Source organism: Centropristis striata, chromosome 8 (assembly GCF_030273125.1).
Source record: "Centropristis striata isolate RG_2023a ecotype Rhode Island chromosome 8, C.striata_1.0, whole genome shotgun sequence".
Classification (NCBI taxonomy): Eukaryota; Metazoa; Chordata; class Actinopteri; order Perciformes; family Serranidae; genus Centropristis; species Centropristis striata.
In genome coordinates this window covers 30,685,020-30,711,974 of record NC_081524.1, presented here as the reverse complement: position 1 = coordinate 30,711,974, position 26,955 = coordinate 30,685,020, and the positions used below count along the sequence as shown (strand labels likewise).

Here is a 26,955-nt window from a genome sequence, read left to right as displayed (position 1 = left end):
TCAGAGGGCGAGATTTATTTTAAGTCATGATGCAAAGTCCATCAGTGGAAGCGGATAGGATTCTGCCAGTGATGAGGCAACAATGACCTGGCTGAGTATAAATAACAGTACTTTTTCCACACTCAACCATCAGACAGACAGAACTCAAAGACCTGACAAGAGTCACCAGAAGATCAGAAAACATCTAGTTTCTATCTGCTGAACTAAACCACCTGTCCTCTCCTAAGATGAAGACATTCAGTGTTGCAGTTGCAGTGGCCGTCGTGCTCGCCTTCATTTGTATCCAGGAGAGCTCTGCTGACCCAATCACTGGGGTAAGAACATGACTTTACTCATTTCATTTGCTCAATAGCTACATTTGCTGACTGAGTGTTTTGCTAAGATGTTTCTAAAAGTGCAAAATTCATCAACAGGTACAAGAGCCGGAGGAGCCGATAAGCAACGACAATCCAGCTGCAGAACATCAAGAGTTGCCAGGGAGATTGGAGAAGGTACGTTCAGTTAACTGAATGAATGAAGCCAAATACCATGAACCAGTTGATGTTGTGTCCAGAGAAAGAGAGAGGACAAACACAGTGAGAGGTCATGTTGAAGGTGAACACTTTACTATTGTCTCTTGTCTTTCACACAGATGCTGTCTAACATCAGAGAGAAGCATCAAATCATTTGCTGCCATAACTGCCATGAAAGGAAATCAGGCTGCGACGGCTGCCAACACTGCCATCAATGCCCTCATGGCCACTGTCGGCCATCGTAGAGCTTTTTTAGCTGAATTATCTGAGGATATTACTGTTCTTAGGGATGTGAGCATGATCCCCACACTCTATGGAATATCTGCAGATACTATTGTGTACTACCACAGTAAAGTTTATTGTGATTTATATGTGAACATGTTCTTTTAACAATGAACATAAACAAACAATTCATGAAAGCAGTAAGAACATATTTAGTCTTGTAGTGTTGATAGTGAGTGCTAATTTTCTTTCAACTGTCACAAACAAAAAAGGTTTTATAAAATAAAAAACGTTATCTAAGAATGTTATTTCATGCAGCATATTTAGCTTGAAGGCTGAATGGTCGGGAAATACCTGCTGAATACACACAAAGCTGAATTATCTGTGGTGAAAATCTGCTATAAATACCCTACTCTGCAATTATTCTACTAAGAGCACTGACCTCCTGATCAGAGGGCGACTGCTCTACCATCTGAGCCACAGCAGACCCTTGCCACAAGCCTCAATCCCCTCTTTCTGTGGAAAAACCATTCAGTTAGAGTTTGAAAAAGGACAATCTGTCAGATCAATGGGATATTGGAACAATGACACTCGTACTACACAACTACACTGCAAAAAAAGAAAAGTTGGGTGAACTCAAAATTTCAAGGCAACTTCAATAAAATTTTAAGTTGGACAATTAAACTAAATATTTTAAGTTTTGTTTTTGAGTTTGCTCAACTCTGAATTCAGATTTTTGTCAACTACTATAAGTTGTACTAACTTTTACATTGTAATAACTTTTAATCCTTACTTCTGCTAACTTCTTCAATGTGCTGAATTGGCACGATTGTAACGCTGCTACGAAATGTCAGCTAATGTTGCGACCACAATTTTGAGTTAGCATTGATACCCTAATGGCTTCTCTTGTAGCTGTAACATAGCCTGGCTAACACCAGACTAAATTGTAATTAGTCTGGAAACCAGCCGTTCATTTCTCCGTAGAGGAGGCGTGGTTTACAATCCTCCGGAGCCGTTTATTGGGCCCTTAGAATGTCTATCAAAAGCGTCTGTAAGTAGCTCTTAGCCAATCGTATCAGTTATACCAGATGACGTTTGTAGAGCGACAGAAATGGATGTTTGTTGTGTGTGTGTCTGTGAGAGAGTGTTGCTTGCTGATTTGCTTCTCCAGTTCTCGCTTTCTGCAAGATTATTTATTTTCACGCTTTATTCCCCCTCATGTCATTCAGCCACACACATCCACTGATTTTATGGGCAATAAACAAGCTGCTGTGGGTCTCTCGGCGGCCCCGCTGTCCCCTGGCTCGTAGCGAGATCACCGGCGTTACGGTATATATATATATATATATATATATATATATATATATATGTGTGTGTATATATATATATATATATATATATGTATATATATATATATATATATATATATGTATATATATATATATATATATATATATATATATATATACACACACATATATTTAATATATAAGGTCCCAGTGATTTGTGGAAATTGTAGAACCCGATGAGATGAACATTTAACTTGAAGGCTGAATAGACAGGAAGTACCTGCTGAATACAGTTGAATTATCAGTGGTGAAAACCTGCTATAAAAACCCTACTCTGCAATTATTCTACTATGATAAATGGACTGCACTTGTACTCAAATTGCTTTTACACTTGAGATCATCATTCACCCGTTCACACACACATTCATACACTGGTGGCCAAGGCTACCCTCCAATAAGCCACCTGCTAATCAGTAAATAACCATTTACACACACTCACACACCGAGCACAGCATCGGAAACAACTTGGGCTTCAGTGTCTTGCCCAAGAATACTTTGACATATAGACTGCCAGGAGCACTGACCTCCTGATCAGAGGGCGAGATTTATTTTAAGTCATGATGCAAAGTCCATCAGTGGAAGCGGATAGGATTCTGCCAGTGATGAGGTAACAATGACCTGGCTGAGTATAAATAACAGTACTTTTTCCACACTCAACCATCAGACAGACAGAACTCAAAGACCTGACAAGAGTCACCAGAAGATCAGAAAAAATCTAGTTTCTATCTGCTGAACTAAACCACCTGTCCTCTCCTAAGATGAAGACATTCAGTGTTGCAGTTGCAGTGGCCGTCGTGCTCGCCTTCATTTGTATCCAGGAGAGCTCTGCTGACCCAATCACTGGGGTAAGAACATGACTTTACTCATTTCATTTGCTCAATAGCTACATTTGCCGACTGAGTGTTTTGCTAAGTTCTTTCTAAAAGTGCAAAATTCATCAACAGGTCCAAGAGCCGGAGGAGCCGATAAGCAACGACAATCCAGCTGCTGAACATCAAGAGTTGCCAGGGAGATTGGAGAAGGTACGTTCAGTTAACTGAATGAATGAAGCCAAATACCATGAACCAGTTGATGTTGTGTCCAGAGAAAGAGAGAGGACAAACACAGTGAGAGGTCATGTTGGAGGTGAACACTTGACTATTGTCTCTTGTCTTTCACACAGATGCTGTCTAACATCAGAGAGAAGCGTCAAGTCATTTGCTGCGATAACTGCCATGACAGGAAATCAGGCTGCGATGGCTGCCAACACTGCCATATCTCTTGGCTATCGTAGAGCTTTTTTAGCTGAATTATCTGAGGATATTACTGTTCTTAGGGATGTGAGCATGATCCCCACACTCTATGGAATATCTGCAGATACTACTGTGTACTCCCACAATAAAGTGTATTGTGACTTATATGTGAACAGGTTCTTTTAACAATGAACATAAACAAACTTCGGTCAGACAACTCACGTGATACAAAATGTGTTTATTGGACAATAAACATAGATTAGATTTGGCGTCTAGGCTCCGACTAAATCACTCCTCAGCAGTTACATGAGGTATTGAGGAGTGATGCAATAAATCCCCCAGTCGGAGCCTACAGTTGGATGCTGGGGTGGTGGTGGGACTGAGAAAGCAAGCGGCAGTACAGATGTAGCAGCAGCATAGGCAGGCAGAGGAGAGCGAGGATTACTCTCATTTTAAATAGAGCGCCAGATTGGATAGAGGGTGTGTTTTAGTGGAGGATGTATGAGGAGTGGGGCATGTCATGTGTATGGCAGCACAGCTCGAGTTGCCTGCCTGAACTAGCTCGCAGGCGTCGCTCCATAATTCGTGAAAGCAGTTAGAACATATATAGTCTTGTAGTGTTGATAGTGAGTGCTAATTTTCTTTCAACTGTCACAAACAAAAAAGGTTTTATAAAATAAAAAACGTTATCTGAGAAAGTTATTTTATGCAGCATGTTTAACATGAAGGCTGAATGGTCGTAAAATACCTGCTGAATACACACAAAGCTGAATTATCTGTGGTGAAAATCTGCTATAAATACCCTACTCTGCGATTATTCTATTAATATAATAATAATTCTACCTTTTTTGAAAAAGGACAATCTGTCAGATCAATGGGATATTGGAACAATGACACTCGTACTACACAACTACTTTAACTTAAGATTCAGTCAATTCAGAACTATTTCAAATCTGGTAAGAGCACATTTTAATAGTATTCACACCATGAACAACTGTGTAATGACCATAAATGTGTTTTTAACTGCAAATGAGCTCATGATGCTGTGATTGTCCTAGAGGTAACAACAGGTCATTTTACACAGTGAGGTCAAGTTTCAAGAAATGCTCTCACTGCAATTAAATTGCTGCTATGGAGATTAGCCTCATCAAATGTGTTTATAATTGGGATCATTTAACCCACAAGAGTCTCAGTTTTCCAATCATACCCAACTTATGCAAATCTAAGATTGTTTAGGGACCCCAGTATGCAGTAATATTAAAATACAATAGTTGATTTTAACTCAGATATCTTGAGGTCAGAGGTCAAGGGACTTCTTTAAAAATGGCCATGACTTTTTCCCTCGTTAAAATTTATGTTCACTTTGGAACATTATTTCTGCCTCTTTCCTACAACCACAACATCACAACATGGTTAGCACCAGCAGCTTCCAAACTGAGCCCACTACAGCCTCTGAAAGAAAGAATCAGTAAAAAAGCATCTTAACCCCTGAGTGGTGGGCCGTCAGAAGGCAAAGAGGTTTAGAAACATTAATGATCATCACATAGTTGTTGATGATGTAAATCTTATTAAAATGTGATTTACCAGTCTCAATTAGATATGCTGACTGATGATTTGACCCACACACCAGGCAAGTGCATCCATGTCTGTCCAGACTCATGTACAGCCATGACAGTAAACAATGCCTCAAATGTGGACGATGCTGCAGAGAAGCTACAAATTATACAATGTGGATGTTTCACACATGTTTAACCCAGAGGCTCAGAAGTTCTACAATCACAACATATTCAACATTGGTGTTACCACGTCACTGTCCAACCAAATGACCCTCTTCTGTTCCTGAGTTATGATGATGAATAATGGCCATAAAAGCCTTTTTGCAGTTATATTGATATCACAGTGAACTTGACCTTTGATCTTTAGAATGTGAGAAAAACAACCTGATATTGATACTAGAATGAACTGTTTGTCTGTCAATTGTTTATTGTCAAAAGAACATGTTCACACATTGTATAGAAGTCAATTGAAACTTTATTGTGATAAAACACATCAGTATCTGTAGATATTCAGTGTAGTGTGTGGATGATGCAGTCACATCACTGAGAACATATGAACTACATCATGACCAAATCCAGTAACATCCTCACATACTTACAATCACAAGTTGAAAGTTGTTGAATTGTATTAAGAGAAAAAATCTCTACTCGGGCGCTTTGAGTATGGGGTCGTGGCCATGAGAGCCGCCGCAGAGTATACACTCATGGCCGCCATGGGTGGTGTAAGGGCAGCAATTGGTTTGGCGCTTCTGTCTGATGTCGGACAGCATCTGTATGAAAGACAAGAGACACAAGTAAAGATCTCTCACTGTGTTTGTCCTCTCTCTTTTTCTGGACACAACATCAACTGGTTCATGGTATTTGGCTTCATTCATTCAGTTAACTGAACGTTCCTTCTCCAATCTCCCTGGCAACTCTTGATGTTCAGCAGCTGGATTGTCGTTGCTCATCGGCTCCTCCGGCTCCTCTGGCTCTTGTACCTGTTGATTCATTTTTACTATTAGAAACAACATCATAGCATTTTGACGAAATGCTCAAGGTGTGGCTAATAGGCAAATAAAATGAGTAAAGTCATGTTCTTACCCCAGTGATTGGGTCAGCAGAGCTCTCCTGGATACAAATGAAGGCGAGCACAACGGCCAATGCAACTGCAACACTGAATGTCTTCATCTTAGGAGAGGACAGGTGGTTTAGTTCAGCAGATAGAAACTAGATGTTTTCTGATCTTCTGGTGACTCTCGTGTCAGGTCTTTGAGTTCTGTCTGTTTGATGGTTGAGTGAGCAAAAAGTACTGTTATTTATACTCAGCCAGGTCATTGTTCCCTCATCACTGGCAGAATCTTACCTGCTTCCACTGATGGACTTTGCATCATGACTGACTGATGTTCAAACAGAAATGGGAAATTTTCAGCTTTTGACCTTTGGACATATTGTCTGTTTCTGTTCACAACAGTAAATGAACCATGGACTATTAACTAAAATTAAACGATATTTAATGTAGTTTTACCTGAAAGAAACAAGACAGGCCTGTTTAAGACTGAGATGACTGAGCCACATTTTTTTCCACAAAGAAAGAGAACCCTGTTCAATGTCTTTGCTCATTGTAAAAGAAGCACTTTATTAGAATAAATCTGAGTAACTTCAGTTCTTCCATCATACACAGGAAGCAGTATAACATAATCCATTTAATAAATCCCCTTAAGAGCACAGAAACAATATATATAATTAAGACGTATCAATTGCAAAAACCAAAATCCCCCATTTATGTGAATTACTCTTTTGATAACCCTGCTGACCCATGTGCTGGCTTCGGCTGAACACAGTGTCAATGTCAACAACCATAAATGGCTCCAAATGTGTTTGATTCAGCCCACCTTTAGTTAAATATTACCATATGTTCTCTTTCTAGCACGTTCTGTCATGTAAACAAACTGGCAAAACAGAGAAGCACTTTTATTCTAAATGGTGTGTAATCATGTGAACATTTCAAATAGTAAATAAATAGGCTACAATAATTCACAGTGTAGTGTGTTTTACATCATTATAGATTAAGATTATACAAAAGTAAGAATTACATAACTTCTCATTAACATTATTTATTTTAGACATGATGTATATGGAATATATATACGGAATATGGAAAACAGTTAATTAAACTATGTTACATCCTTCTTAAAACTTGATGCTCTTCAAGACTTGAAAAGTAACATTTCTGCTGCTGCTGGCCACTTGAGGATTCCCAAAACGTATGAATCCTGTTATTTCCGTACTCAATTAGCTTCAACTTTACTTTTCGATCATTTATTCTCCAAACATCATATGGGGACATATTGCTGTATCACAAAACCTCCGGACAGTGCAACTAAACAGCTAACAGTTATTTTCTGTTTCCCTCAGGAAAAAGTGTATTCCATATAAAACACTGTAATAAATTATTCTGTAGTCATTTCATTTTACTTAGTATATTTGATAAAATGTATTAAATATAAATGTGTCCTTGATTTTGAGGTAGCTGTTTAAGTAGCTTAATATAAAAATGTTTGAGATAGAATCTACTTATTTTGATCACATTAAATATAATCTTCATGTGTATGTAATTCTAAATCAAGAGAATTTTCAATGAATCCAACACAATAGAATTAGTCCGTTTTTAATTGACAGGCACTTCCTGTTAAGTTGTGATTTTCTGAACTTCTAACGTAGTTAGATTTAATTAATAATATTGCCTGCAATCTGTTGCCTCAATTTTATTGAGTAGTTATTGTTTATCTTTTTTTACAGTGTACGATTAAATTTAGGAGTTCATAATTGCTTTGCTGTTTTGTAACATAAAAAATACGGTCAAGGTTAAAAGTTGAAAATGTCCCTTTGTTAGTCATGATGCAAAGTCCATCATTGGAATCAGGTAAGATTCTGCCAGTGATGAGGTAACAATGACCTGGCTGAGTATAAATAACAGTACTTTTTGCTCACTCAACCATCAGACAGACAGAACTCAAAGACCTGACAAGAGTCACCAGAAGATCAGAAAACATCTAGTTTCTATCTGCTGAACTAAACCACCTGTCCTCTCCTAAGATGAAGACATTCAGTGTTGCAGTTGCAGTGGCCATCATGCTCGCCTTCATTTGTATCCAGGAGAGCTCTGCTGACCCAATCACTGGGGTAAGAACATGACTTTACTCATTTTATTTGCTAAATAGCTACATTTGCTGCCTGAGTGTTTTGCTCAGTTGTTGTTTCTAAAAGAACAAAATTCATCAACAGGTACAAGAGCCGGAAGAGCCAAAGAGCAACGACAATCCAGTTGCTGAACATCAAGAGTTGCCAGGGAGATTGGGGAAGGTACGTTCAGTTAACTGAGTGGATAAAGCCAAAAACCATAAACTGTTGTCTCTAGAGAAGGAGAGAGGACAAACACAGTGAGAGGTCATGTTGTAGGTGTACACTTCACTAATGTCTCTTGTCTTTCACACAGATGCTGTCCAACATCAGAGAGAAGCGTCAAAGCAATTGCTGCCATAGCTGCCATGGCAACCATTGCCAACTGTGCCATCACTGCTGCTCCCATGGCCACTGCCCCTCAAGTGTCCAAGAGTAGAGCTTTTTTTTAATCTGAATTACTAAAGGATGATACTGTTCCATCCACACACTTTATGGGATATCTGCAGATACTACTGTATACTATCATAATAAAGTTCATTAATACTTATATACAATGTGTGAACATGTTCTTTTAATAATGAGTATAAACAAAGAACAGACAAACTGTGATAGCATAAACATGGTAATTTGTCTTGTGACTTTCTTTTAACTGTCACACATGAAAAAATTATAAAAAGTATATATATATATAGACAGGAAGTACCTGCTGAATACAGCTGAATTACCAGTGGTGAAAACCTGCTATAAAAAAACCTACTTTGCAATTATTCTACTATGATAAATGGACTGCACTTGTACTCAAATTGCTTTTACACTTGAGATCATCATGCACCCGTTCACACACACATTCATACACTGGTGGCCAAGGCTACCCTCCAATAAGCCACCTGCTAATCAGTAAATAACCATTTACACACACTCACACACCTAGCACAGCATCGGAAACAACTTGGGCTTCAGTGTCTTGCCCAAGAATACTTTGACATATAGACTGCCAGGAGCACTGACCTCCTGATCAGAGGGCAACTGCTCTACCATCTGAGCCACAGCAGACCCTTGCCACTAGCCTCAATCCCCTCTTTCTGTGAAAAAACCATTCAGTTAGAGTTTGAAAAAGCACATTATACTGAAACGTAATACTGGTTGTTAATGCTGCTGTTATGATCACATGAGCCAGCACATACACTGCAAAAAAGCCAACTTGTATTTTTTGGCCTAAAACAGTGATTTAAGTTGGTAGCCTAAACTTGGAAATATAAATGATTGACATTTAGGGCAATAATGCAAGTTAGCACAACAAGGAAGCCAGTTGTATGCTCAAAAACAAGTGTGTGAGTTGTTGTTACTTATATCTTTAAGTTGGGGTTCACAACAAGGGACAATAGTTCTGCTAACTCTTATTTCTTTGTTGTGAAATGCAGGAAAGCCGTGAAATTCATTAGCGAAAGCTAGCGGCTAACTGATGCTAGCGGCGCTGCTTGTTACACCTACAAGAGTAGCCATTAGCGTATCAATGCTAACTCAAAATTGTGGTTGCAACATTAGCTGACATTTCATAGCGGCGTTAATCGTGCCAATTCAGCACATTGCAGAAGTTAGCAGAAGTAAGAATTAAAAGTTATTACAATGTAAAATTATGAATTAGTACAACTTACAGTTGAGTTGACAAAAATCCGAATTCAGAGTTGAGCAAACTCAAAAACAAAACTTAAAATTTTATCGAAGTTTGTTGCCTTGAAATTTTGAGTTCACCCAACTTTTCTTTTTTTGCAGTGTAGGCCATATGGGTTTTCAGTGAAGGACAAAGTTAAAAGGGAGAGTTTAGTTGTTTCAATGCAGATAGTGATCATTAAATGGTTCCTTTTAAGTCATTATTGATTTATCATTCGCAACTGACACACAATTGATTAATAATTGATTTGGTCAGGCTGTAGTTCATACTCAGTGTTTTGAGTGCCCTCAGTAAACACACTAAATAGAATATTTGGGTTAGGTGCCTTCCTCAGCCATTGAGCTGTCAGTCAGGCCTGGGACTTGAACCAGCGATTCGCTGGTTACAAGACTGACACTTTACTTGTTGTCTCATTTGTCTCTCTGCTCTTCTTCGCACTGCTAACTTAAGACAAATAATTAGATATTATTCTATTATAATTACTCTTAGATGATCTCTCACTTCCACAGACACAACACACAAAAAATAATTTACATTTTCTTCATTAGAAATGGATCAAACTGTCATAAAATTACACCCGAAAATAACTACACGGTTGCTTTTTTTTTTTTTTATGTTTTGATTTTTTAGCTCTTTCCAGGAAATGACTGGGACAATGTGATTTATTATTGATAGATAAAGTGTATATCTTCTCAAACGTTAATAATCAATCACTTCCAAACATATCACAAAGAAAATAAAACCACAATTAACAGACAATTATTCCAACTTTATGGGCGACCGTGTATTTGTAATGTTATTATATTCACCTGATAACACCATTCATACTTATTTTGTTAGAAAGGTTAGATAAGGTATTATTTAACTAAATGTGGAGCCATTCCAACAGATAGAGTAAGTAGGGGATTTTGGTTATTGCAATAGATATTTGATCAAATAAGATCTTTCAAATATGTCATGAATTATTTTTTATTGAACTGCAGGTTCCTGTGTATTATCCAAGTAGTTGACAATGATTTTTTCTTTTTGTGTTAGTAATTAAAACCATCAATTACTCTGAGCAAACGATATTCAACATGGGTTCCCTTCTTGTGGAGGACTTTGCTCATAGGTCGAAGAGATAAGACTCACCTTGCAATATCTGGACCTGTGCAGTCTTTCGAAATCCAGTGCTTTTTCTACCACGGATAAAAACATTATATATAATATTACTGAATTCAAATGTTCATGGTTTATTTGCTGTTGTGGAACAAACAATATGGCCCAATGTCGAAAGAAGAAAAATTCCCAATGCCATTCCCAGTCAGTCATGATGCAAAGTTCATTCCTGGAAGCAAATCTGAGTATAAATAACAGTGCTTTTTACACACTCAACCATCAGACAGACAGAACTCAAAGACCTGACAAGAGTCACCAGAAGATCAGAAAACATCTAGTTTCTATCTGCTGAACAACTAAACCAGCTGTCCTCTCCTAAGATGAAGACATTCAGTGTTGCAGTTGCAGTGGCCGTCATGCTCGCCTTCATTTGTGTTCAGGAGAGCTCTGCTGTCCCAATCACTGGGGTAAGAACATGACTTTACTCATTTTATTTTCTTTGTAGCTGCAAGTGTAAAAAAAAATGCTAAGATGACGTTCTTAACGTGCAAAATTCATCAACAGGTACAAGAGCCAGAGGAGCTGATGAGCAACGACAATCCAGCTGCTGAACAGGAAGAGATGACAGAAGAATGGAAGGTACGTTCAGTTAACTGAACAAATGAAGTTAAATACCATGAACCAATTAATGTTGTTTGAAGAGAACGAGAGAGAAGAAACTAAATGATGTTGGAGGTGAACACTTCACTAATGTCTCTTGTCTTTCACACAGATGCCGTTGAACTTCAGGCAGAAACGCAGCAGAGGCATGAAATGCACACCTTACTGCTACCCGACTCGAGACGGGGTCATGTGTGGTGTCCGCTGTGATTTCTGAAGATTCCTGCGAGAAGATGAGATTTCCACAACAACAACTAAATTATGAGTGATGCAAATTTCTACAAAAGCAATTTTACCACTTTCAATTGTACTTGTGGTTGTAAATATCTGAGGATGTTACTGGATTTGGTCATGGTGTTATTTAATATTTGCTCAGTGATGTAACTGCATCATTCACACACTGTACTTACATACTATACTACTGTGTATTTTCACAATAAACTTTCATTTAACTAATATACAATGTGTGAACATGTTCTTTTGACAATAACTATGAAAAATAAAGAGGAAAAACATTTAATTATAGCATTAGATATGTTTTGTCTTTGAGTGTCCATTGAAAGCGTGAACTTTTCTTTTAATGGTGTATCAGATGCGTCTCCTGCTATAAGCATGTATGTTATAGATAATACAGAAATACTGAGCTTGTAAAGGGACCATGGATTTTTATAAACTGTAAACTCAGATAATATTACATAGATAAGACATTTCAGCCATACTAATGACACTGTATTGTATAAGCTCTGCATTTAAATATTATATATAATATATATATAATATGAGTGGGTTTTGATTTTACTGAAAATACAAACTTAAATATATTTTACTCATCTAGAGATGTTCACCTTTCATATTTCAAAACATGGTGCTGTTTGTTGATGCTAACATTGCTTCATGACAAATAAGTTCCATGCATGACAAAATAAAAGAAACAAGATTACAACAAGGGGACCTGCTGTTAATGCTCAGTTGGCAAATAACTTTGTTTAACATGACATGCTGATTCTACTCGTGGTTTAAGATGAGGTAATGCTCCCCTTTATTAAGAAAAATCTTAAATTCGATCAGATGTGGATCCAAACATGATGTTTGTAAATGCTGCTGTTGTGGTCACATGAGCCAGCAAACGGGACCAGAAGGGTTTTCAGTGAATGACAGGGTTAAAAGGGAGATTTTAGTTGTTGCAGGTAGTGATCAGGAAATGTTTCCTTTTTGTTATGTCATGTCCACCACTATTGATTTATCATTGGCAACCTGGTGTTTTACACTGACGTTAATAATTGATTTGGTAATGCTGTAATTCATATGTACTCAATGATCTGAGTGCACACAGTAAACACACTATACAGAATATCTGGGTTAGGTGACTTGCAGCCCTCAGACCGTGACCCGTCAGTCCTGGGATTTGAACCTTAGACCCTCTGGTTCCCAGATTTGACCTTCTTCCACAGGCTGAAACATCCTCATGCTTTACTTGTCTCGTTTGTCTCTCTTGGCTCTTCTGTTGACAAAGTATTAGGTATCATGTTATTATAAATACACTTAAATGCTCTCCCAATACATTATAGTCACAAAACAAAACACCATTTACATTTTCTTCATTAAACATGGATCAAACTGTCATGAAATTACACCTGAAAATATCTATTGGTAATGTTATTATTCACATAATTACACCCTTTATTCTTTTGTTAGAAAGGGCAGATAATATAATATTTGATAATAATTTAATGTGGGCCATTCCACCAGATAGAGCAAACAGGGGATTTTGGTTATTGCAATACATATTTGATCAAATGAGATCTTTCAAATATGGGTCATGAATTATTTTATGAACTGCAGGGTCCTGTTTATTATGCAATAACTGAAATAGTTAACAATGATGTTATTTGAGTGTTAGTAATTAAAACTGCCTAGCATATTCAGCTACCCCAGGGGATGTTAGGGAACTCCACTTATCATACAATGAATACATATTTTAAGCGCGACAAACAGAATTCAATGGCAAATGCAGCTGTATGTCAGACTTGTCTCTGTGATGCAATTGGTTAGCACGTTCGGTTGTTAAGGGACGTGTTGTGGGTAAAAAAATAAGTCAACTTGATGGAAAAGGAAAGAGCCACAGTCAGGGGAAGCACATTGTGCAAAGGTAAAGGTATGACTGTGACATATCATCATTGGCACCATGTCCTTGCATCCACAAGTATCTAATTCAATGTCAAAGTTTAATTTAAAGTTTAAAACCGTCATTTACACTGAGCAAAAGATATTCAACATGGGTTCTCTTCTTGACTTTTCTCATAGGTCGAGGAAATACAACTCAGTCAATATCAGGACCTGTGCAGTCTTTCGAAATACAGTGCTTTTTCTACCACAGACAAGAACATCATATCAAATATGATGGATTCAAAAGTTCATGTTTTTTTTTGCTGTTGTGGAACAAACAATATGGCCCAATGTCGAAAGAAGAAAAATTCCCAATGCCATTCCCAGTCAGTCATGATGCAAAGTTCATTCCTGGAAGCAAGTCTGAGTATAAATAACAGTGCTTCTTACAAACTCAACCATCAGACAGACAGAACTCAAAGACCTGACAAGAGTCACCAGAAGATCAGAAAACATCTAGTTTCTATCTGCTGAACAACTAAACCAGCTGTCCTCTCCTAAGATGAAGACATTCAGTGTTGCAGTTGCAGTGGCTGTCATGCTCGCCTTCATTTGTGTTCAGGAGAGCTCTGCTGTCCCAATCACTGGGGTAAGAACATGACTTTACTCATTTTATTTTATTTGTAGCTGTAAGTGTTAAAAAAAAGCTAAGATGTCGTTCTTAACGTGCAAAATTCATCAACAGGTACAAGAGCCAGAGGAGCTGATGAGCAACGACAATCCAGCTGCTGAACAAGAAGAGATGACAGAAGAATGGAAGGTACGTTCAGTTAACTGAATAAATGAAGTTAAATACCATGAGCCAGTTGAAGTTGTTTGAAGAGAACGAGAGAGAAGAAACTAAATGATGTTGGAGGTGAACACTTCACTAATGTCTCTTGTCTTTCACACAGATGCCGTTGAACTTCAGGCAGAAACGCAGCAGAGGCATGAAATGCACACCTTACTGCTACCCGACTCGAGACGGGGTCATGTGCGGTGTCCGCTGTGATTTCTGAAGATTCCTGCGAGAAGATGAGATTTCCACAAGAACAACTAAATTATGAGTGATGCAAATTTCTACAAAAGCAATTTTACCTCTTTCAATTGTACTTGTGGTTGTAAATATCTGAGGATGTTACTGGATTTGGTCATGGTGTTATTTAATATTTGCTCAGTGATGTAACTGCATCATTCACACACTGTACTTACATACTATACTACTGTGTATTTTCACAATAAACTTTCATTTAACTAATATACAATGTGTGAACATGTTCTTTTGACAATAACTATGAAAAATAAAGAGGAAAAACATTTAATTATAGCATTAGATATGTTTTGTCTTTGAGTGTCCATTGAAAGCGTGAACTTTTCTTTTAATGGTGTATCAGAGGCGTCTCCTGCTATAAGCATGTTTGTTATAGATAATACAGAAATACTGAGCTTGTAAAGGGACCATGGATTTTTATAAACTGTAAACTCAGATAATATTACATAGATAAGACATTTCAGCCATACTAATGACACTGTATTGTATAAGCTCTGCATTTAAATATTATGAGTGGGTTTTGATTTTACTGAAAATACAAACTTAAATATATTTTACTCATCTAGAGATGTTCACCTTTCATATTTCAAAATATGGTGCTGTTTGTTGATGCTAACATTGCTTCATGACAAATAAGTTCCATGCATGACAAAATAAAAGAAACAAGATTACAACAAGGGGACCTGCTGTTAATGCTCAGTTGGCAAATAACTTTGTTTAACATGACATGCTAATTCTACTCGTGGTTTAAGATGAGGTAATGTTCCCCTTTATTAAGAAAAATCTTAAGTTCCATCAGATGTGGATCCAAACATGATGTTTGTAAATGCTGCTGTTGTGGTCACATGAGCCAGCAAACGGGACCAGAAGGGTTTTCAGTGAATGACAGGGTTAAAAGGGAGATTTTAGTTGTTGCAGGTAGTGATCAGGAAATGTTTCCTTTTTGTTATGTCATGTCCACCACTATTGATTTATCATTGGCAACCTTGTGTTTTACACTGACGTTAATAATTGATTTGGTAATGCTGTAATTCATATGTACTCAATGATCTGAGTGCACACAGTAAACACACTAAACAGAATATCTGGGTTAGGTGACTTGCAGCCCTCAGACCGTGACCCGTCAGTCCTGGGATTTGAACCTTAGACCCTCTGGTTCCCAGATTTGACCTTCTTCCACAGGCTGAAACATCCTCATGCTTTACTTGTCTCGTTTGTCTCTCTTGGCTCTTCTGTTGACAAAGTATTAGGTATCATGTTATTATAAATACACTTAAATGCTCTCCCAATACATTATAGTCACAAAACAAAACACCATTTACATTTTCTTCATTAAACATGGATCAAACTGTCATGAAATGACACCTGAAAATATCTATTGGTAATGTTATTATTCACATAATTACACCCTTTATTCGTTTGTTAGAAAGGGCAGATAATATAATATTTGATAATAATTTAATGTGGGCCATTCCACCAGATAGAGCAAACAGGGGATTTTGGTTATTGCAACAGATATTTGATCAAATGAGATCTTTCAAATATGGGTCATGAATTATTTTATGAACTGCAGGGTCCTGTGTATTATGCAATAACTGAAATAGTTAACAATGATGTTATTTGAATGTTAGTAATTAAAACTGCCTAGCATATTCAGGTACCCCAGGGGATGTTAGGGAACTCCACTTATCATAAAATTAATACATATTTTAAGCGCGACAAACAGAATTCAATGTCAAATGCAGCTGTATGTCAGACTTGTCTCTGTGATGCAATTGGTTAGCACGTTCGGTTGTTAAGGGACGTGTTGTGGGTAAAAAAATAAGTCAACTTGATGGAAAAGGAAAGAGCCACAGTCAGGGGGAGCACATTCTGCAAAGGTAAAGGTATGACTGTGACATATCATCATTGGCACCATGTCCTTGCATCCACAAGTATCTAATTCAATGTCACAGTTTAATTTAAAGTTTAAAACCGTCATTTACACTGAGCAAAAGATATTCAACACCGGTTCTCTTCTTGACTTTTCTCATAGGTCGAGGAAATACAACTCAGTCAATATCAGGACCTGTGCAGTCTTTCGAAATCCAGGGCTTTTTCTACCACAGACAAGAACATTATATATAATATTACTGCATTCAAAAGTTCATGTTTTTTTTGCTGTTGTGGAACAAACAATATGGCCCAATGTCGAAAGAAGAAAAATTCCCAATGCCATTCCCAGTCAGTCATGATGCAAAATTCATTCCTGGAAGCAAGTCTGAGTATAAATAACAGTGCTTTTTACACACTCAACCATCAGACAGACAGAACTCAAAGACCTGACAAGAGTCACCAGAAGATCAGAAAACATCTAGTTTCTATCTGCTGAACAACTAAACCAGCTGTCCTCTCCCAAGATGAAGACATTCAGTGTTGCAGTTGCAGTGGCCGTCATGCTCGCCTTCATTTGTGTTCAGGAGAGCTCTGCTGTCCCAATCACTGGGGTAAGAACATGACTTTACTCATTTCATTTTCTTTGTAGCTGTAAGTGTTAAAAAATGCTAAGATGACGTTCTTAACGCGCAAAATTCATCAACAGGTACAAGAGCCAGAGGAGCTGATGAGCAACGACAATCCAGCTGCTGAACAAGAAGAGATGACAGAAGAATGGAAGGTACGTTCAGTTAACTGAATAAATGAAGTTAAATACCATGAACCAATTAATGTTGTTTGAAGAGAACGAGAGAGAAGAAACTAAATGATGTTGGAGGTGAACACTTCACTAATGTCTCTTGTCTTTCACACAGATGCCGTTGAACTTCAGGCAGAAACGCAGCAGAGGCATGAAATGCACACCTTACTGCTACCCGACTCGAGACGGGGTCATGTGTGGTGTCCGCTGTGATTTCTGAAGATTCCTGCGAGAAGATGAGATTTCTACAACAACAACTAAATTATGAGTGATGCAAATTTCTACAAAAGCAATTTTACCACTTTCAATTGTACTTGTGGTTGTAAATATCTGAGGATGTTACTGGATTTGGTCATGGTGTTATTTAATATTTGCTCAGTGATGTAACTGCATCATTCACACACTGTACTTACATACTATACTACTGTGTATTTTCACAATAAACTTTCATTTAACTAATATACAATGTGTGAACATGTTCTTTTGACAATAACTATGAAAAATAAAGAGGAAAAACATTTAATTATCGCATTAGATATGTTTTGTCTTTTGGTGTCTATTGAAAGCGTGAACTTTTCTTTTAATGGTGTATCAGATGCGTCTCCTGCTATAAGCATGTATGTTATAGATAATACAGAAATACTGAGCTCTTAAAGGGACCATGGATTTTTGTGAACTGTAAACTCAGATAATATTATATAGATAATAATAAATTAAAAATAACTTTCAACAGCACAACATTGTGAGATGCCTTTCTGATCGGATTCCCATCTAATCTTATTTTCCTAGTTCGGAATACAAGGAGGGGTGGGATGGCATTTTAGCCATACTAATGACACTGTATTGTATAAGCTCTGCATTTAAATATTATGAATGGTTTTGATTTTACTGAAAATACTAACTTAAATTTATTTTAGTAATCTAGGGATGTTCACCTTTCATATTTCAAAATATGGTGCTGTTTATTGATGCTAACATTGCTTCATGACAAATAAGTTCCATCCATGACAAAATAAAAGAAGCAAGATTACAACAAGGGGACCTGCTGTTAATGCTCAGTTGGCAAATAACTTTGTTTAACATGACATGCTAATTCTACTCGTGGTTGAAGATGAGGTAATGCTCCCCTTTATTAAGAAAAATCTTAAATTCCATCAGATGTGGAGCCAAATATGATGTTTGTAAATGCTGCTGTTGTGGTCACATGAGCCAGCAAACGGGACCAGAAGGGTTTTCAGTGAATGACAGGGTTAAAAGGGAGATTTTAGTTGTTGCAGGTAGTGATCAGGAAATGCTTCCTTTTTGTTATGTCATGTCCACCACTATTGATTTATCATTGGCAACCTTGTGTTTTACACTGACGTTAATAATTGATTTGGTAATGCTGTAATTCATATGTATCAATGATCTGAGTGCACACAGTAAACACACTATACAGAATATCTGGGTTAGGTGACTTGCAGCCCTCAGACCGTGACCCGTCAGTCCTGGGATTTGAACCTTAGACCCTCTGGTTCCCAGATTTGACCTTCTTCCACAGGCTGAAACATCCTCATGCTTTACTTGTCTCGTTTGTCTCTCTTGGCTCTTCTGTTGACAAAGTATTAGGTATCATGTTATTATAAATACACTTAAATGCTCTCCCAATACATTATAGTCACAAAACAAAACACCATTTACATTTTCTTCATTAAACATGGATCAAACTGTCATGAAATTACACCTGAAAATAACTAGTGGTAATGTTATTATTCACATAATTACACCCTTTATTCTTTTGTTAGAAAGGGCAGATAATGTAATATTTGATCATAATTTAATGTGGGCCATTCCAACAGATAGAGCAAACAGGGGATTTTGGTTATTGCAACAGATATTTGATCAAATGAGATCTTTCAAATATGGGTCATGAATTATTTTATGAACTGCAGGGTCCTGTGTATTATGCAATAACTGAAATAGTTGACAATGATGTTATTTGAGTGTTAGTGATTAAAACTGCCTAGCATATTCACCTGCCCCAGGGGATGTTAGGGAACTCCACTTATCATAAAATTAATACATATTTTAAGCGCGACAAACAGAATTCAATGGCAAATGCAGCTGTATGTCAGACTTGTCTCTGTGATGCAATTGGTTAGCACGTTCGGTTGTTAAGGGACGTGTTATGGGTAAAAAAATAAGTCAACTTGATGGAAAAGGAAAGAGCCACAGTCAGGGGGAACACATTGTGCAAAGGTAAAGGTATGACTGTGACATATCATCATTGGCACCATGTCCTTGCATCCACAAGTATCTAATTCAATGTCAAAGTTTAATTTAAAGTTTAAAACCGTCATTTACACTGAGCAAAAGATATTCAACATGGGTTCTCTTCTTGACTTTTCTCATAGGTCGAGGAAATACAACTCAGTCAATATCAGGACCTGTGCAGTCTTTCGAAATACAGTGCTTTTTCTACCATAGACAAGAACATCATATCAAATATGATGGATTCAAAAGTTCATGTTTTTTTTTGCTGTTGTGGAACAAACAATATGGCCCAATGTCGAAAGAAGAAAAATTCCCAATGCCATTCCCAGTCAGTCATGATGCAAAGTTCATTCCTGGAAGCAAGTCTGAGTATAAATAACAGTGCTTTTTACACACTCAACCATCAGACAGACAGAACTCAAAGACCTGACAAGAGTCACCCGAAGATCAGAAAACATCTAGTTTCTATCTGCTGAACAACTAAACCAGCTGTCCTCTCCTAAGATGAAGACATTCAGTGTTGCAGTTGCAGTTGCCGTCATGCTCGCCTTCATTTGTGTTCAGGAGAGCTCTGCTGTCCCAATCACTGGGGTAAGAACATGACTTTACTCATTTTATTTTCTTTGTAGCTGTAAGTGTTAAAAAATGCTAAGATGACGTTCTTAACGTGCAAAATTCATCAACAGGTACAAGAGCCAGAGGAGCTGATGAGCAACGACAATCCAGCTGCTGAACAGGAAGAGATGACAGAAGAATGGAAGGTACGTTCAGTTAACTGAATAAATGAAGTTAAATACCATGAACCAATTAATGTTGTTGAAGAGAACGAGAGAGAAGAAACTAAATGATGTTGGAGGTGAACACTTCACTAATGTCTCTTGTCTTTCTCACAGATGCCGTTGAACTTCAGGCAGAAACGCAGCAGAGGCATGAAATGCACACCTTACTGCTACCCGACTCGAGACGGGGTCATGTGTGGTGTCCGCTGTGATTTCTGAAGATTCCTGCGAGAAGATGAGATTTCCACAACAACAACTAAATTATGAGTGATGCAAATTTCTACAAAAGCAATTTTACCACTTTCAATTGTACTTGTGGTTGTAAATATCTGAGGATGTTACTGGATTTGGTCATGGTGTTATTTAATATTTGCTCAGTGATGTAACTGCATCATTCACACACTGTACAAACATACTATACTACTGTGTCTTTTCACAATAAACTTTCATTTAACTAATGAATGTGTGAACATGTTCTTTTGACAATAACTATGAAAAATAAAGAGGAAAAACATTTAATCATCGCATTAGATATGTTTTGTCTTTTGGTGTCCATTGAAAGCGTGAACTTTTCTTTTAATGGTGTATCAGATGCGTCTCCTGCTATAAGCATGTATGTTATAGATAATACATGAGCTTTTAAAGGGACCATGGGTTTTTGTAAACTGTAAACTCAGATAATATTACCTAGATAATAATAAATTAAAAAATAACTTTCAACAGCACAACATTGTGAGATGCTTTCTGATCGGATTCCCATCTGATCATATTTTCCTAGTTTGGAATACAAGGAGGGGTGGGATGGTGTGTGTGTGTGTGTGTAGGGGGGGACATTTTAGCCATACTAATGACACTGTATTTTATAAGCTCTGCATTTAAATATTATGAATGGTTTTGATTTTACTGAAAATACTAACTTAAATATTTTTGGTAATCTAGGGGTGTTCACCTTTCATATTTCAAAATATGGTGCTGTTTGTTGATGCTAACATTGCTTCATGACAAATAAGTTCCATGCATGACAAAATAAAAGAAACAAGATTACAACAAGGGGACCTGCTGTTAATGCTCAGTTGGCAAATAACTTTGTTTAACATGACATGCTGATTCTACTCTTGGTTTAAGATGAGGTTATGCTCCCCTTTATTAAGAAAAATTTCAAATTCCATCAGATGTGGAGCCAAACATGATGTTTGTAAATGCTGCTGTTGTGGTCACATGAGCCAGCACACAGGACCAGAAGGGTTTTCAGTGAATGACAGGGTTAAAAGGGAGATTTTAGTTGTTGCAGGTAGTGATCAGGAAATGTTTCCTTTTTGTTATGTCATGTCCACCACTATTGATTTATCATTGGCAACCTTGTGTTTTACACTGACGTTAATAATTGATTTGGTAATGCTGTAATTCATATGTACTCAATGATCTGAGTGCACACAGTAAACACACTAAACAGAATATCTGGGTTAGGTGACTTGCAGCCCTCAGACCGTGACCCGTCAGTCCTGGGATTTGAACCTTAGACCCTCTGGTTCCCAGATTTGACCTTCTTCCACAGGCTGAAACATCCTCATGCTTTACTTGTCTCGTTTGTCTCTCTTGGCTCTTCTGTTGACAAAGTATTAGGTATCATGTTATTATAAATACACTTAAATGCTCTCCCAATACATTATAGTCACAAAACAAAACACCATTTACATTTTCTTCATTAAACATGGATCAAACTGTCATGAAATTACACCTGAAAATATCTATTGGTAATGTTATTATTCACATAATTACACCCTTTATTCTTTTGTTAGAAAGGGCAGATAATATAATATTTGATAATAATTTAATGTGGGCCATTCCACCAGATAGAGCAAACAGGGGATTTTGGTTATTGCAATACATATTTGATCAAATGAGATCTTTCAAATATGGGTCATGAATTATTTTATGAACTGCAGGGTCCTGTTTATTATGCAATAACTGAAATAGTTAACAATGATGTTATTTGAGTGTTAGTAATTAAAACTGCCTAGCATATTCAGCTACCCCAGGGGATGTTAGGGAACTCCACTTATCATACAATGAATACATATTTTAAGCGCGACAAACAGAATTCAATGGCAAATGCAGCTGTATGTCAGACTTGTCTCTGTGATGCAATTGGTTAGCACGTTCGGTTGTTAAGGGACGTGTTGTGGGTAAAAAAATAAGTCAACTTGATGGAAAAGGAAAGAGCCACAGTCAGGGGAAGCACATTGTGCAAAGGTAAAGGTATGACTGTGACATATCATCATTGGCACCATGTCCTTGCATCCACAAGTATCTAATTCAATGTCAAAGTTTAATTTAAAGTTTAAAACCGTCATTTACACTGAGCAAAAGATATTCAACATGGGTTCTCTTCTTGACTTTTCTCATAGGTCGAGGAAATACAACTCAGTCAATATCAGGACCTGTGCAGTCTTTCGAAATACAGTGCTTTTTCTACCACAGACAAGAACATCATATCAAATATGATGGATTCAAAAGTTCATGTTTTTTTTTGCTGTTGTGGAACAAACAATATGGCCCAATGTCGAAAGAAGAAAAATTCCCAATGCCATTCCCAGTCAGTCATGATGCAAAGTTCATTCCTGGAAGCAAGTCTGAGTATAAATAACAGTGCTTCTTACAAACTCAACCATCAGACAGACAGAACTCAAAGACCTGACAAGAGTCACCAGAAGATCAGAAAACATCTAGTTTCTATCTGCTGAACAACTAAACCAGCTGTCCTCTCCTAAGATGAAGACATTCAGTGTTGCAGTTGCAGTGGCCGTCATGCTCGCCTTCATTTGTGTCCAGGAGAGCTCTGCTGTCCCAATCACTGGGGTAAGAACATAACTTTACTCATTTCATTTTCTTTGTAGCTGTAAGTGTTAAAAAATGCTAAGATGACGTTCTTAATGTGCAAAATTCATCAACAGGTACAAGAGCCAGAGGAGCTGATGAGCAACGACAATCCAGCTGCTGAACAAGAAGAGATGACAGAAGAATGGAAGGTACGTTCAGTTAACTGAATAAATGAAGTTAAATACCATGAACCAATTAATGTTGTTTGAAGAGAACGAGAGAGAAGAAACTAAATGATGTTGGAGGTGAACACTTCACTAATGTCTCGTCTTTCACACAGATGCCGTTGAACTTCAGGCAGAAACGCAGCAGAGGCATGAAATGCACACCTTACTGCTACCCGACTCGAGACGGGGTCATGTGCGGTGTCCGCTGTGATTTCTGAAGATTCCTGCGAGAAGATGAGATTTCTACAACACCAACTAAATTATGAGTGATACAAATTTCTACAAAAGCAATTTTACCACTTTCAATTGTACTTGTGGTTGTAAATATCTGAGGATGTTACTGGATTTGGTCATGGTGTTATTTAATATTTGCTCAGTGATGTAACTGCATCATTCACACACTGTACAAACACACTATACTACTGTGTATTTTCACAATAAACTTTCATTTAACTAATATACAATGTGTGAACATGTTCTTTTGACAATAACTATGAAAAATAAAGAGAAAAACATTTAATTATCGCATTAGATATGTTTTGTCTTTTGGTGTCTATTGAAAGCGTGAACTTTTCTTTTAATGGTGTATCAGATGCGTCTCCTGCGATAAGCATGTATGTTATAGATAATACAGAAATACTGAGCTTGTAAAGGGATCATGGATTTTTGTAAACTGTAAACTCAGATAATATTACATAGATATTTTAGCCATACTAATGACACTGTATTGTATAAGCTGTGCATTTAAATATTATGAATGGGTTTTGATTTTACTGAAAGTACTAACTTTAAGATATTTTAGTAATCTAGGGGTGTTCGCCTTTCATGTTTCAAAATATGGTGCTGTTTGTTGATGCTAACATTGCTTCATGACAAATAGTTGCCATGCATGACAAAATAAAATAAAAAAGATGACAACAAGGACCAACGAGGACCTGCTGTTAATGCTCAGTTGGCAAGCAATAACTGTATTTAACATGACATGCTAATTCAACTGTTGGTTTAAGGATGAGGTAATCTTCCTCTTTTTTTAAGAAAAATCTTGAATTCCATCAGATGTGGAGCCAAACATGATGTTTGTAAATGCTGCTGTTGTGGTCACATAAGCCAGCACACGGGGCCAGATTTTTCAGTGAATGACAGGGTTGAAAGGGAAATTTTGTTGTTGCAGATAGTGATCATGAAATGTTTCCTTTTTTTATGTTCTGTTTATTGATTTATCATTGGCAACCTGGTGTTTTACACTGACGTCAATAATTGATTTGGTAATGCTGTAATTCATATGTTCTCAATTGTCTAACTTCTACCTTCTTCCACAAGCTGAAACATCCTCATGCTTTACTTGTTGTCTCATCTGTCTCTCTGCTCTTCTGTTGACAAAGTATTAGGTATCATTTTATTAAAATCACACTTAAATTCTCTCCCCATCAATTAGTCACAAAATATTATTAGATTTTCTTCATTAAACATTGATCAAACTGTGGAGCGAACCCAGCCAGACAATGGTGAAGCATACTGATGGTTCCAGATGTATTTATTTATGTACAGCCGTTTGATTTGATTTTGTACACAATCTCCTTCCGTTCTGGATCACCGTAAGAGCTAAGGGCAGATAAAACAAAATGAGCTCTTACTAACAAATAAACCATAAAAATATAAAAAATGACAGCTTAACCATGGACTGACCCAAAGGATCCCTCCAGCCCAACATCACCACATACACACACACTAGCACCCCACAGAGGCAACAATTAGCTTGACCAGCAACACAACAAACTAGCATGGAGAAAACAAACACTCTCCTACAAAAAGTTAATTAAACACACACAACTCCCTGCAAACATATCTTTTCAACACACCTTGTTCCCAGTTCCAGCTAGGCGCTTAAACATTTAGTGAAATCCTTAAATCGCGGAGCTATATTGATCTCTGGCCTCTGTGTCATCGTCTGCTCCGTGCGAAGTCAATTGCTCCGTTTTACACACAACCCGAACTTCCGGTCCGGGAGCGCCAAAATAAAAGCATGGAATAATCAAAACGAAAACAACAAATAAAATCATACAGGAAGCAACAATCAGTTATCAAAACCCCTTTTAAGAGTTACTTACACTCCCACCAATCATGAGTGAATAATGGAACAGTATTCAATTTACATTAATCACGAGTGATTTTAACTGAAAATTACCTTCTTATGTAAGAATACACATAGAGTAGCTTAGAACACAGGTAGAACTTCCTCATAAAGTGTTAAGATTATAAGGTACGTGGAGGAGGTATAAGATTTTAAAGGGGGAACCTGGTTTTAGTCAGCCTCTAGCAACAAAACTAGTTTTTGGACTGGGCGCTCTACTTCAGACATCTTGTGGAGACGCTCCCCCCCTTTACCAAGATTCCTGTCCCCAAGGCAGATCTTAACTCTCCTTACAAGTCCATCTTTCCCAACAGTGGTTCCTGTGACTCTAGCCAATCTCCATTTATTTCTGCTGACATCATCTCCTTTCATCATCACAATGTCTCCAACTTGAAGATTCCTCCTGGGGGCGTGCCACCTCTGTCTGAGAGCGATATTGGCAAGATACTCCTTACGCCATCGGCTCCAAAACTGTTCTGCTAAGTATTGAACATGCCTCCACCTTTTCTTTCCGTACATGTCTTCCCTGACGAATTCTCCAGGGGGAGGTAAGGCCTTGGCAGATTTCATTGTCAGGAGATGGTTTGGAGTGAGTGGCTCCAGGCCATGGGGATCATTGAGACTGGTAACAGTCAGTGGGCGACCATTGACGATCGCCATAGCTTCGTAGAGAAAAGCTCGGAGAGAAGCATCACTTAGCCTACCAGAGGAAAGGGCAAGTGTGGTACTGAGGACGCTTTTCACAGTTCTGATTTGCCTCTCCCACACCCCTCCAGCGTGACTTGAATGGGGTGCATTCATGACAAAGTCACACTGTTTGTCTGCAAGAAATGCAGCAAGCCGATCTGCATTAACTTCCTTGAGAGCCTCTTTGAATTCGTTTTTGGCTCCAACAAAGTTGGTTCCTTGGTCGGACTTAATCTGACGAACAGCACCACGTATGGCAATGAAACATCTCAGGCCATTGATGAGAGCGTCCGTTGACATACTGTCAAGCATCTCAATATGGATGGCACGGGAACTAAGGCAAGTAAAGAGAAGGCCGTATCTCTTGCTCTCCTTTCTTCCTTGCTTGGTGAGGAATGGGCCAAAGCAGTCCATTCCGCAGAAGGTAAAGGGGGGTGATGGTTCCACACGTTCAGGGGGAAGATCAGCCATCCTTTGCTCTTCAGTCGGTTTCCTGTGCCGTCTACAGGTGACGCATTGGTGAATGTAGGATGCTACAGCGCGATTAATCCCTGGAATCCAGTAGCCATTGGACCTGATCTCATTAATGGTAAGACCTTTACCTTGATGTTTCACCCTTTCATGAAAGTGAGCAATCAACATCCTTGTGATGTGATGATTCTTGGGAATGATTGCAGGGTGCTTGATGGAGTTGGGAAGAGAGGAGTTGCCCAGTCTTCCTC

General features: G+C 37.8%; 8 protein-coding genes across 10 annotated transcripts; 7 read left to right on the top strand and 1 right to left on the bottom strand.

Moving 5' to 3' along the window:
- Window positions 1–116: 116 nt before the first annotated feature.
- LOC131975989 (hepcidin-like) lies at window positions 117–2,140 on the top strand. Its single transcript, XM_059338842.1, has 3 exons — window positions 117–314; window positions 414–491; window positions 632–2,140. Exons 1-3 carry the CDS (start codon window positions 228–230, stop codon window positions 755–757), a joined length of 291 nt encoding a protein of 96 aa, XP_059194825.1. The 5' UTR covers window positions 117–227; the 3' UTR covers window positions 758–2,140.
- Window positions 2,141–2,726: 586 nt separating this feature from the next.
- Window positions 2,727–8,590, top strand: LOC131975992 (hepcidin-like). Of its 3 annotated transcripts, none has more exons than XM_059338847.1 (3): window positions 2,727–2,928; window positions 8,139–8,216; window positions 8,350–8,590. In XM_059338847.1, exons 1-3 carry the CDS (start codon window positions 2,842–2,844, stop codon window positions 8,470–8,472), a joined length of 288 nt encoding a protein of 95 aa, XP_059194830.1. In that variant the 5' UTR covers window positions 2,727–2,841; the 3' UTR covers window positions 8,473–8,590. The 3 variants fall into 3 exon arrangements, with proteins under 3 accessions (XP_059194830.1, XP_059194831.1, XP_059194829.1); XM_059338848.1 differs by lacking the exons at window positions 8,139–8,216; window positions 8,350–8,590 and adding exons at window positions 3,028–3,105; window positions 3,246–3,480 and having other exon boundaries at window positions 2,729–2,928; XM_059338846.1 differs by lacking the exon at window positions 2,727–2,928 and adding an exon at window positions 7,846–8,036.
- Window positions 5,310–6,154, bottom strand: LOC131975988 (hepcidin-like). Its single transcript, XM_059338841.1, has 3 exons — window positions 5,955–6,154; window positions 5,767–5,851; window positions 5,310–5,643 (listed from the first exon to the last, which is right to left on the bottom strand). The coding sequence occupies exons 1-3, from the start codon at window positions 6,039–6,041 to the stop codon at window positions 5,516–5,518; spliced, it is 300 nt and encodes a 99-aa protein (XP_059194824.1). The 5' UTR covers window positions 6,042–6,154; the 3' UTR covers window positions 5,310–5,515.
- A 2,482-nt stretch (window positions 8,591–11,072) lies between the features above and the next one.
- LOC131975996 (hepcidin-like) lies at window positions 11,073–11,929 on the top strand. Its single transcript, XM_059338852.1, has 3 exons — window positions 11,073–11,273; window positions 11,371–11,445; window positions 11,579–11,929. Exons 1-3 carry the CDS (start codon window positions 11,187–11,189, stop codon window positions 11,681–11,683), a joined length of 267 nt encoding a protein of 88 aa, XP_059194835.1. The 5' UTR covers window positions 11,073–11,186; the 3' UTR covers window positions 11,684–11,929.
- A 1,983-nt stretch (window positions 11,930–13,912) lies between these two features.
- LOC131975999 (hepcidin-like) lies at window positions 13,913–14,876 on the top strand. Its single transcript, XM_059338854.1, has 3 exons — window positions 13,913–14,221; window positions 14,318–14,392; window positions 14,526–14,876. The coding sequence occupies exons 1-3, from the start codon at window positions 14,135–14,137 to the stop codon at window positions 14,628–14,630; spliced, it is 267 nt and encodes an 88-aa protein (XP_059194837.1). The 5' UTR covers window positions 13,913–14,134; the 3' UTR covers window positions 14,631–14,876.
- A 2,088-nt stretch (window positions 14,877–16,964) lies between these two features.
- LOC131976000 (hepcidin-like) lies at window positions 16,965–17,802 on the top strand. The gene is made up of 3 exons (XM_059338855.1): window positions 16,965–17,148; window positions 17,244–17,318; window positions 17,452–17,802. The coding sequence occupies exons 1-3, from the start codon at window positions 17,062–17,064 to the stop codon at window positions 17,554–17,556; spliced, it is 267 nt and encodes an 88-aa protein (XP_059194838.1). The 5' UTR covers window positions 16,965–17,061; the 3' UTR covers window positions 17,557–17,802.
- Window positions 17,803–20,078: 2,276 nt separating this feature from the next.
- Window positions 20,079–20,800, top strand: LOC131976001 (hepcidin-like). The gene is made up of 3 exons (XM_059338857.1): window positions 20,079–20,180; window positions 20,276–20,350; window positions 20,483–20,800. Exons 1-3 carry the CDS (start codon window positions 20,094–20,096, stop codon window positions 20,585–20,587), a joined length of 267 nt encoding a protein of 88 aa, XP_059194840.1. The 5' UTR covers window positions 20,079–20,093; the 3' UTR covers window positions 20,588–20,800.
- Window positions 20,801–22,899: 2,099 nt separating this feature from the next.
- On the top strand, window positions 22,900–23,881 carry LOC131976002 (hepcidin-like). The gene is made up of 3 exons (XM_059338858.1): window positions 22,900–23,227; window positions 23,323–23,397; window positions 23,529–23,881. Exons 1-3 carry the CDS (start codon window positions 23,141–23,143, stop codon window positions 23,631–23,633), a joined length of 267 nt encoding a protein of 88 aa, XP_059194841.1. The 5' UTR covers window positions 22,900–23,140; the 3' UTR covers window positions 23,634–23,881.
- The last annotated feature ends 3,074 nt before the right edge of the window (window positions 23,882–26,955 follow it).